This window comes from Dendrobium catenatum, unplaced genomic scaffold (genome assembly GCF_001605985.2).
Source record: "Dendrobium catenatum unplaced genomic scaffold, ASM160598v2 fragScaff_scaffold_665, whole genome shotgun sequence".
Taxonomy (NCBI): domain Eukaryota; kingdom Viridiplantae; phylum Streptophyta; class Magnoliopsida; order Asparagales; family Orchidaceae; genus Dendrobium; species Dendrobium catenatum.
This window is the reverse complement of record NW_021319127.1, coordinates 2,806,369-2,817,922: the sequence shown is the minus strand read 5'-3', so window position 1 is coordinate 2,817,922 and position 11,554 is coordinate 2,806,369. Positions and strand designations below refer to the sequence as shown.

The window sequence follows — 11,554 nt, the reverse complement described above, 5'->3', positions numbered from 1 at the left end:
CCCGAACTTCTGCCGGACAACCACCTAAGTCCCGAACTTCTGCCGGACAACCACCTGAGGCCCGAACTTCTATCAGACCACCACTTGAGGCCCGGAATTCTATTGAACCACACCTGAGGCTCGGACTTCTAACGGACCACCACCTGAGGCCCGGACTTCTTTCGAGCCACCACCTGATGCCTAGAGTTCTACCAGAGTACCGCGCTACTACAACGGTCTTTCTGACCGCAATCTCTGGCCAACTACAATCTTTATAACCTTGGTCTACTGCCTATTATGGTTTTTCCGACCTTTATCCTATCAACTATGGTCCTCCCGACCAAACAAACATATCTATGTTGATTATTGTAACTCCCACAATGTAATGCGCTCTAGATGATATACATTTGTGACACCAAGTCAAGGCCTTCTCCCTAAAAAGGGCCTCATTTTTAATCGACTGCAAATACTAGTGAATTCATTCAAACTGGGTCAAGCCCAGTGATTTTTCCCTCTTTTCAGGGGTTTCCACATAAAAACTCTAATGTCTCTTATGAATGTTCCACAATCTCTCTTATCTGATTGTGTGTTGGATCTTTGTGCACGCTAAGACACTAAACTTTATATTTTTCTACCGCCACGAATACTCTAGGACACAACAAGAATATTGAGTGAAAAGAGATCATAGAAATAGATAAAGAAAGAAAGAATTCTATAGTGAAGCTATGAGAATTTTATAAAGTGAGCTTGCATATAAAAAATTGAGCCAATCTCTTGACCATAGATTTTGTTTGGGGTTTAAGCATTACATAATTGGCTGCATTTATGGTCGTACAAAAAATAAAAAAGTACAAGGTTCCAAATAAAATTTAAATAAAATAATAAAATATATAAAGTAAAATATTTATTAAGAAAAACTAACCTTTAATGTAGCGTACACGTCATACCGGCCTAACCCATGCCATGCATTTCGCATGACTCAGTTGATAAATATAATAATTTTCCTAAACCCTAAAAAAAAAAAGATAACGCCGAAAGCATGAAAGAGAAAAAGCCGAAGGCATCACACACGTGGAACTCACCACTTCATGTTCCCTTTACCATGCTTTTTTTTTATATTTTTTTATGTATTTGATTAAAATTTAAAAATTATTATCATAAATTTAAAATTGAGCCGAAATTTCTCTCAAATAAAAGAAATTAAAATTAAAATTTGCCGTCCTTTGAGCCTCTAATAGTATAAATTCTAACCCAATTTTAATTAAAATCATCCTAAAATTTTATTATTATACAGTTTATAAATAAGTTTTTAAATCAAAACTGAGTCACAATATTTTCTTAATAATCTCCTCTATTTACCTCTCTGCCAGTCTTCTTCTGCTCTCTCTCCCACCACACACGCACTCTCTCTCTCTCCCTCTCTCTCAGAGAAGAGAGGCTAAAGAGATATCGAGAGATGGAGAAGAGCCGGTCGTTCCCGTCGGCGGGCTACAGCACGAACTTCGGGTACGACGATGAGCCCGAAAAGAACAACTCCTACAGCTTCAACGGGCCGAGGTCAGGCCCGAGCGACCCGGAGCTAAAGCGGAAGCGCCGTGTGGCCTCCTACAACGTCTTTACCATGGAAGGCAAGCTCAAATCCTCCGTCCGATCAAGCTTCAAGTGGATCAAATCCAAATTCTCCGATCTTCGTTAACTACTTAGCTCTCTCTCTCTCTCTCTCTCTCTCTCTCTCTCTCTCTCTCTCTCTCTCTCTTAATTTCTCTTCTCTTTAATAAAAATCTACATAAATATAAATGTATGTGCTTTGATGTTATGATCATATCATATGTTATTGATAAGGTTTTGGGACTTTATAAATGTATTATTACTACTTATCGATAGTTTTTGTGATTATAAAATTTCTCAAAGACTTTCTTGATTTTTTTAAGGTCCATATTAGTTTTTTTTTTCTTACTTTGTGTCTTCCTTTATTATTATTATTGGTAACACATATAGTTTCTTAAATATAGAAAAAAATAAAATAAATGAAAGAGTTTAGAATCATATGATCCATGACCTTGTGAAGATTTGTTTGATAATTGGTTTGGTTTGCTAATTAGATAATTACTGATTGTAATAGATGATTTTCCTGTAGTATGATATCTCATAATGAATGTTTTTTGGAACTTGCACGAGAAGGATGCTGAGCGAGCTTTAATTTGGGTTCATGGAGTTTATTTCAAGTAGAAAAATTGTGTTATGTGAGAGGATTTTAAGGACTCTCGAGATGATTCGAGAGTATTCCAAGATGAACATGTTAAGAATTAGACTTCTTGAGAGAAAACACTAATGGGATTTTTTAAGGAGAATTTTAGAGAATATTGGCACCTAAAAGAAACTTTTGAGAGATACATAGGGCGAATTATTGCATCCGGTCACCTGACATCCGGACAATCAATCCGGATGCGCCACGTCACTCAAATACATCGGGACCCGATGTATTTTACTGATGTGAAGCATCTGGATTGGTGTCCGGACGAATCGGAACTTTGGACGCAATAATTTGCCGATATATAGACACTATAGAAGAGTCCTCCTAAGAGCTTCAGAGAGCTCTCCATAGCCCCTCTTGGAGCACAACACTCAATTTGAATTCTGGCTGATATGATAATGTCATATTAATGCTTGAATTTATTATTTTGTTAAGACCATTAGCATGTTCTCGATGGATATTAAATCTAATCTTCAAAAAGAAAATTCGGTTTACAGTTTACATAGATATTTTAATTTAAGTTGATCACTTATCAAAATATTTAAACAAAATAATATTATTAAATATACCATGAAGCCATCACATGTATAATAAACTACCATACTGGAGTTGCCACGAATTTAGTTTGACCTTTGTTGGTTGACGCCCTTGACGGTCATACGCTTCGCAGATATATTAGGGGTCTAAGGGGGCAGCTCCCCCTGGCGAGGTTTGATCTACTCGGTTAGGTCACAAGGTCAAGGGGCAGTGCTCCCGATGGGGTTTTCCAAGGCAGTGTCGCCAGAACAATTTTTGGCTGTAAAGATACTTTTGGAATGCTGCTTGTTCTCCCTCCTCCCCTATGGTTTTTCTCATATTTGAATTTTTTATATAAATCTTTTATGTTCGCTTGTGTTTTGCATATCATAATTTATTTATTTTTGTGTCTGATTAATCGTTTCCTAACACATAATGAAAATCTTCAATTTCAACAAAACAAAATGAAAGGCTCATTAATTATTTGATGCTAGAAATTAAGGAAATGTTAAACCTTAATTTCCTATAATATCTTAATCTCTCACACACACACTCTCTCTCTCTCTCACGGAGAATTATTACGTCCGGACATCCAATTCAGATGCGTCATGTCACCCAAAAACATCAGGACATCAGGTTTCGATGCATTTGGGTGATGTGGCACGTCGAGATTAATGTTCGAATGAATCCGAACATAGACACAATAATTTTCCCTCTCACACACACATTACTTAAAAAAATTCCTCCCACTATATTCTGGGGGCAAGACTACAAAGTTTGAATATTGTAAATGATAATGAATGAGAGATGGGTATGGAAAATGATAGCATTTATGGCGAGCAATGATTGATGATAGTGAGCAATGATGGAAATCAATGATTATAGCTTTGTTCAGGAGGGAGCCAGCAAAGGAATGCCCTCACACAAAGGGATTGCTAAAATGAAGGAAGAATTAGATTACGGTGAGATTTCTATTTTGATTTTGAATAGGATATTGACAAAATTTATCCACCAAAATAATTAGTAAATATATCAACAAATGATCTACTGAAAATATATCAAATTTTTTGATAAATTTTTAATTAAATTTATACAATTATTAATATTGGTGGTACTATGAACATGCAAAATGGTCATAAAACTTAGAATTATAAAAATATATATATTTATGAGCAGAGCCACTACTTAAGCTTCATTTAGAATGACTTTCTTATTACTTCTTAAAATAAATTGTTAGCATAAAAAAATATTTAACTAAAAATTTTCATACAAAAAGTTATTTTAAAAAGTAATAAAATAGTCGTCCTAAATAAAACCTTAATTTTTTTTATAATGATTGGGATTCCAACTTGTTCTTGCCGATTATTTGCATTTCTTTGACATCCACAAGAAGAAAGAGAGTCATAAGCGCAGTTAGATTTAGCACATCTCCTTCTCCCTATAGACTATTATAACTAGTACTATAAATATTTAAAATGGTTTTTAAACAAAATAATAATAATAAGGCATTGATACATTTTTCATATAAAAATCATAAGATCATTGATCGCGTGTGCTTGAATTTATTAAAGCTAAGATGACATTATATTAAATACTCTCTTTTTGATGACTTGTTCAAATCTCTTTTATCATGTAAATGAATGTCTCGAAAATACAAACCCAACAGCACCAAATTCAACTCAATCCGAGCCCAAATGAGTCTAAATCAAAGATCCAAAGCTCCTTTGGATGGTTCAATCCATAATTTGAATTACCAAATAGTTTCCAAATGTGACATGCTTATAGTCGAATCGTGTGGCTTGACGAGACGAATCCAACGAACCTAAGATCATCAAATTTTGATACCATTAAGACATTAAAATGCCTGATAAATACTCCACGTACAATCAAGGGATTCAACATCCGCCGTCCATTCAAACCACTTCCAAATTATCCTCGATCTTCCTCCTATTTACTAGTCATGTCACTCTTAGAAAATTATAAATAGACCCTTCATTTCTCATGGAGAGGGGAGGAAGAAGGGGGTCCAAGCAACAAGAGAAGGAATAGAAGGAGAGAATGAAGAGAAGGAAGAGTTCTCTTGCCACTAGACTCCTCCTCGACTACCGACGGACTTCTCCCTAACCGTTGACTGATGCCAGACTTCCGTCTGGCCGCCAAGTGACATCGAACTTCTACCCAGCCATTGACAAACTCCGAGTTTTCTATCCAGCCTCCAGTAAACGTTGGACTTTCGTTGGACTTCTATCTGACCCCAAACTTTCGCCTGTCACCAGACTCTACCCAACGTTGGACTACTGCATGTTGTCGGATTTCTACCCGATGTCGGACTTCTGCCCATTTTTGGACTTATGCCCGTCACCGTATTTTTGTCCAACTTTTATCTGATACAGGACTTCCGCTCGTCACTGGATTTCTATCAAACATCAGACTTCCGTCGAACTATGGTCATTCTTACCTCTGTCACAAGACAACGGTCCTTCCGATCTCTATCACTGGAGACTACGATCCTTTCGATCTTCATCGCCATAAAATGAGCTTTTCGACCTCTGTCGCCCGCCGATTATGATTCTGCCGAACAAACAAATATATCAATAATGATCTTTTCAAGTCCCATCATATAATTCACTTTATATGATGTGTATTTATTAAATCAAGCCAAGGCATTCCCACAAGGAATGACCTTATTTGTAATCGACTGCAAATAATAGTGATTCATTCAAACTGGGTGAGGCCTCATGGTTTTTCCCCTTTTTAGAATTTTTCACATAAAAATCTTGGTCTCTTATAAATAATGCATCATCTCTCCTTTATCTGTATGCGTGCTGGATCTTCGTACAAAGCTAAGACATTAAACTTTATATTTCTCCATCGCCGTGAATATTCAAGGTCACAACAATAACTTATAAATAACATTCTTCCTCATAATTCAAAATATATTGATACAATATAGCAAAAAAAAATTGGGAATGATAAAATCCATGATAGTTGGAGGAATTTTAAACTGTTGTAGTTATTTTCATTAAATCTTTTATGATTTATTATATCATTCTCTTTAAAAAGAGGATATTCGAGACTAAAATGTCTAGTTTGATCAATTACTAATATCGAGAATTGAAGTTGGAATCAATAATGCGTGTGCCAGTTGGATTGGTGAAGACGTACAACAATATTATGAACAACAACAAATGATAAATTTGGTGGGTATAAGCCTTGGCGCCAACGACATGCATCAAGCTTATAGACAACGACTTGCATCAATTATGTATAGCAACCTAATTGTTGATGATATTGTCTACAACATGTATCAATTGAAAGGCTTTGGCCTTTCGGTTAAGGTTTTCAGTGTGAGTCAAGCTGACTCGTAAGACAATTTGGTCTTAACTAGATAAATAACTAATGAACTTTTTTATTATTATTATATAAATAATATATTAGTCCTTAACAACTACTAAAGCTAAGTCGTTGATTTTTATTAAAAGGAAAAAAAGAGGCTGGCTTTTGGTAGTTCCAACGGGCTGCAAGTACTATCAGACATTGAGGCCATCCCAGCTACAGACCTTAGTGGGCCTTACAGTATGGCGTTCGTGATTAGGCCATAGCGCCAGCAGACTGAGCCTGATGGGCGTCCAATCGGTGGGCCCATGCTGTCAAACTTTTTTTTTGTATTTTTTTATTTCAAAATTGTATGAAAGTCTTAGGTCGCCTTAGATAATTTTTTAACATTATTTTTTCGATTAAAAAAAATTATAATAAAAAGCAGTAAAAAAATTATTTAAAATCAAGTTTTAATAATTTTAGACCTTGATCGAAATGATTTTCTTTCTGATTTGTAAAATTATTATAGAAAAAAATTTTAAAACTATTGTAGATAATATCTTTTAACTATAAATTTTTATTTGAAAATAATAAAACAATAATAATTAGACAAAAACTATAATTATGAGCAGAAAAATAAAATAATAATAAAATTATCCTTAATAAAGTCTTAATAGTTTATTCTATTTTATAAAAAAGAGCAATAAGTTATGGTGGTACATATATGCAAGGATTTTAAAATATATTTGTTTTCTCTCGCTCCCTGCCAATATAGTTAGGATTTGTATCGTAGGATTTTATGTTAAAATCTTAGGCTTCGTTTGGGACAGCTTTTTTATTGTTTTTCAAAACGAAGTTTTAGTACAAAAATAAAAAAAAATTGTACTAAAACTCTATTTTAGAAAGCAATAAAAAGCCGTCCCAAACGAAACCTTATTGCCAATATATAGTTGTAGACAAAAAAATTTCGGTGTTTTTAGTAATTATATGAATTAATCCATTAATAGAAAATTTTTTTTATTCAAGGCTTAGCATTTTGGGTCAACTTTTTTATTATTGTCTAAAGTAAATTTTTATTATAATTTTTTTTTGAAATTAAATAAAAAATTTTGTATTTGAATTTTTAAAAAAATAAAAAAAAAACATCCCAAACGAAGCCTATATCATACTAGGAAAGACTGATCAATTATTAGGTGTAGAGTGCGGAGTGCGTCCGGAGACCAATAAAAATGCGTCACATCACCTCATTGGTGGGTACCCAGTTCGGTACCCGCACTTAGTACCGTTGGATACCGCTAGGTACCCAGTGCTTGTGCAGACGATTCTCCCGTCTGCACTCCGCACCTAATAATTGCTCATCAAAAAGAGCTAGCCTAGCTCGATTATTTTGTAGCTCAGCATAACACAGTCAATTTAAAATTTAGAAAATGCATAGTAGAAATGATTGTACATTTCATATCTACACTAATATCTTTGCATAGAAATATTAGTTCTATTAAGTGAAATGCGAAAAATGTTTTGAATAAATTTTTCTTCATATTTTCTTTTAACTTTGGATGGATTTTTCATTCATGAACCGCTGGGAAATTACCGATAATTTTTAAAATCGTCTGAAAAGTCATCTAAACCGTCGGAAAGTGCCACCGGTAATTGACGATTTTCATATATTAGTTGGAAATTGGAATGTTCTAGTCCACTTATAGGAGAGCCTCTTCTATTAGAATCTTCTTTAACTTAAGAACCCCCTTTCTTTAACCTCAATATCGTTGTTGAAGCCGTCTTAAGGTAACTTCTAACTTCTAATTACCAAGAAGTGGCTCTTCTTTTTCTCCAGTTTTACTTAAAAATGTACTTATTTGTATTTTGGATCATTCAAAAGTATACTTCAAATTTGTCTAAAAAGGCAAAAATGTGGATGAACAATTTTTTTAGTTATTAAAACTATCTTTTTTTTGCTTAAAAAGTTCTATGATGGAAAGAAGTTACATATAAAAAAAAAAAGAAAAGAAGAAGAAGAAGAATGTCTAGGACCTTAAGCCCTTCAATCTCCTTCAGAAAAAAATATATCATTAATTTTGAGATTTAATGAAAGCGTTCGATGAAGATAGATGGTAATCTTTTATAAAATCATCATGAGCTAGAAACATGTTCTAGTCTTCTAGATAGGAGTTGCTAGCTTCTCATGCTGAAGAGAAAACACTAGCTACAACAAAAGAGAGAGATTGTGCGGCTTCTTCACATACCAAGGGCAAAATTGTGTACTGCTGAGGGGGGCACACACACACACACAAAATTAAAATTTTTCCCCCATACATCTTTTTTTCACTTATTTGGCCCTCTAAGAATCAGAAAGCCTCTTGGTCTCCTGCTACTTTCAACCGACTATGTTGAACTCTTCTAACACTAATAAATATGTTTATGAAAAACAATTAAATGCATTATATATATTTTTCATTTTTTATAAGTTTGTCACTTGCCATCTTAGAACTAATTAAGACCGGTTCCGCCCGTGTTCTCCATCTACTGTTCTTGAAGGAGCTGTGAACTACAACACAATTGATTGAGCTGGTTAACCCTAGCTAGAATATGAGCAAATTGATGGGCCCTGCACCAAGCTAAGCCGCACCTAACTAATCTAAGCTGCGAACTACTGCACTAATGATTGCTGCTACTTGCCGACCAAATTAGGCTCAATGGATCGGATGCATGAGGTCATCACGTGGCTTTGCTGCTATATGACAGTTACGCGCTCGACCATTTATGCATGCATGCATGGCAGTTGGAATTTAATATTAATATCATAGCACCGGTCGAATCACTGTGACAGAAACCACATTGCAAATTTAATTTATTACAAACGAAGGCTAAATTTATGCTAAGCCTTTAGATCTTATAATGCTGGCGAGCGCATATTAGTAGTGTTGCGTCCTGGAATATTCGCGGCGGTAGAGAAATATTTAGTTTAACATCTTAGCATTGTACGAAGATCCAGCACACAAGCAGATAAGTGAGAGGGTGTAGCATTCATAAGAGACACCAGAGTTTTTACGTGGAAAACCCCTGAAAATGGGGAAAAACCACGGGGCCTGGCCCAGTTTGAATGAATCCACTAGTATTTGTAGTCGATTACAAATGAGGCCCTTCCTTAGGAGAAGGCCTTGGATTGATGTAGCAAATGTACATCATATAGATTGCATTACATGGTAGGAGTTACATATACAGGTTTGTTTGGCCTGAAGGACCGTAGTCGGCAGGAGACCGTGGTCGGCAGGAGACCGGGGTCGGCAGGAGACCGGGGTCAGAAAGACCGTTGTCTGTTGATGGAGGTCGGAAGGACCATAGTAGGCGACGAAGGCCTGAAGGACCGTAGGCAGTAGGAGACTGGAGTCTGAAAGACCGTTGTCTGGTGATGGAGGTCGGACGGACCGTAGTAGGCGATGAAGGCCCGAAGGACCGTAGGCGGTAGGAGACTGGGGTCTGAAAGACCGTTGTCTGGTGATAGAGGTCGGACGGACCGTAGTAGACGATGAAGGCCTGAAGGTCTTGAACAAGACGTCGGGTCTTTGGCAGGACGTCGGGGATGAACGTCGGGTCTTAAGGCGGTGGTCCGGCGAGGTTTTGTGGTGGTCCGACGAGATTCCTGCGGTGGTCCGACGAGATTCCTGCGGTGGTCCGGCGGTGGTCCGGCGGCTGTCGAGGAGGAACTCCTTCCTTCTCTTCTCTTCTTCTCTCTCTTGCTTAGATCCTCTATTGTGAAGAATGAGGGCTCTATTTATAGATTTTCTGGAGTGGCATAGCCCGTAAATAGGCGTGAGATCAGGGGCGAATAGGGAGTGGTCAAATGGACGGCCGATATTGAATCCTATGACCGTGCACCTTTCGTTGGCCATTTGGAGGACTTATTGATGTCGAAATTCTGTGATCTTGGGCTCGTTGGATTCGTCTCGTCGAGCCCTTCGATTCGAGTATAAGCTCGTCAAAATCGGAGTCCGTTTGGTAACTCAAATTGCTGTTTGAACCTTCCAACAGCACTTTGAGCCCTTGATTCAGACTCATTTGGGCTCGTATTGGGTCGATCTTGGTGTCGTTGGGTTCGTATTTCCGAGACGCTCAGTTTGACTGTAAGCTCGCTGAAATCGGAGTTCATATACTCCCGGATTTAATTTTTGAAGTTTCCAACTAGCTTTTGCTTCGAGATTCGTGCCCAATCAAGCTAATTTTGTGATGATGTATCAAGTAGAGATCAAACATGCAACCAAATATCATCCAGGAAGAAACAAATTGATAGAAATATATGGGAAAGCAGGGTTTTTTTTATGATTAAGAGAGAGTAGCTCTGTACAAGCTAGTGTTTAGCTGGAAGATAGTTAATTAAGAAAAAGTTTCTTTTTCGTGTTGCATGCTAGAAAATATATGGATATAGGGAGATAACTTGATGTCTTTGTTTTGCATGAATGTTTTATATATACGGATAAAATAGAAGAATACATGATACATTATGACTTTTATTTGAAAAGTTTGATGAGGGCAAAAATCATGGTATTTGACCCGTATGAGATGAACTATCATGTAAGCAAAAGTATAAAGATTTGCTCTCTTACCCTCAATTAGAGAACACCAGAGATTACTAGTAATGAACTTAAGTTTAGCCTTTTATATATGATTGTTATAGAGCTTGTTAGAAAAATAGAGGAATGATAATGATGGTTTTCAACTATGTTTGTTGAGTGAGGGCAGTTAGATGTTAACAATTAGCTGAGTTCAGTGGTTATACAACGATCAAGTGTTGGCAGTCAAATAATAGGTTCAAATGACACAAGATAGAATCTTTACGGTACAATGTATATTTTAGAATTGTTTCCCTAATAGTTCGAATTGATTCTACAAGTGATTGTATTAAAGAATCTATATATGATAAAGGCCTAATAACCTTGTTGCGTCCTGGAGTATTCGCGGCGGTAGAGAAAATATATATAGTTTAACGTCTTAGCATTATACAAAGACCAGCACATAATCAGATAAGAGAGAGGGTGTAGCATTCATAAGAGACATGCACCAGAGTTTTTACGTGGAAACCCCTGAAAAAAGGGGGAAAAATCACTGGACCTGGCCCAATTTGAATGAATCCACTAGTATTTGTAATCGATTACAAATGAGGCCCTTCCTTGGGATATGGCCTTGGCTTGATGGTACAAATGTACATCATATAGAGCGCATTACATAGTGAGAGTTACAATAATATACATGTTTGTTTAGTTGGAAAGGTCATAGTTGGCACGAGACGGGAGTCCGAAAGACCGTAGTTGGTAGGAGATTGGGGTTAGGAAGACTATTGTCTGACGATGTAGGTCGGAAGGACCGTAGTAGGTGACAGAGGTCATGAGGACCATAGTCGGCAAGAGATTGGGGTATGAAAGACCATTGTCTGGTGATGAAAGTCGGAAGGACCGTAGTAGGCGACGTAGGTCGGGAGGACCGTAGTCGGCC

The 11,554-nt window shown here is 36.7% G+C and overlaps 1 protein-coding gene across 1 annotated transcript; it reads left to right on the top strand.

Moving 5' to 3' along the window:
* The first annotated feature begins 1,346 nt into the window (after positions 1-1,346).
* LOC110092160 lies at positions 1,347-1,900 on the top strand. The gene has a single exon (XM_020816576.2). It carries the CDS (start codon positions 1,436-1,438, stop codon positions 1,673-1,675), a length of 240 nt encoding a protein of 79 aa, XP_020672235.1. The 5' UTR covers positions 1,347-1,435; the 3' UTR covers positions 1,676-1,900.
* The last annotated feature ends 9,654 nt before the right edge of the window (positions 1,901-11,554 follow it).

Bases quoted from the DNA above. Each gene is read 5' to 3' on its own strand.
- LOC110092160 (XM_020816576.2), top strand. From the start codon at position 1,436: ATGGAGAAGAGCCGGTCGTTCCCGTCGGCGGGCTACAGCACGAACTTC.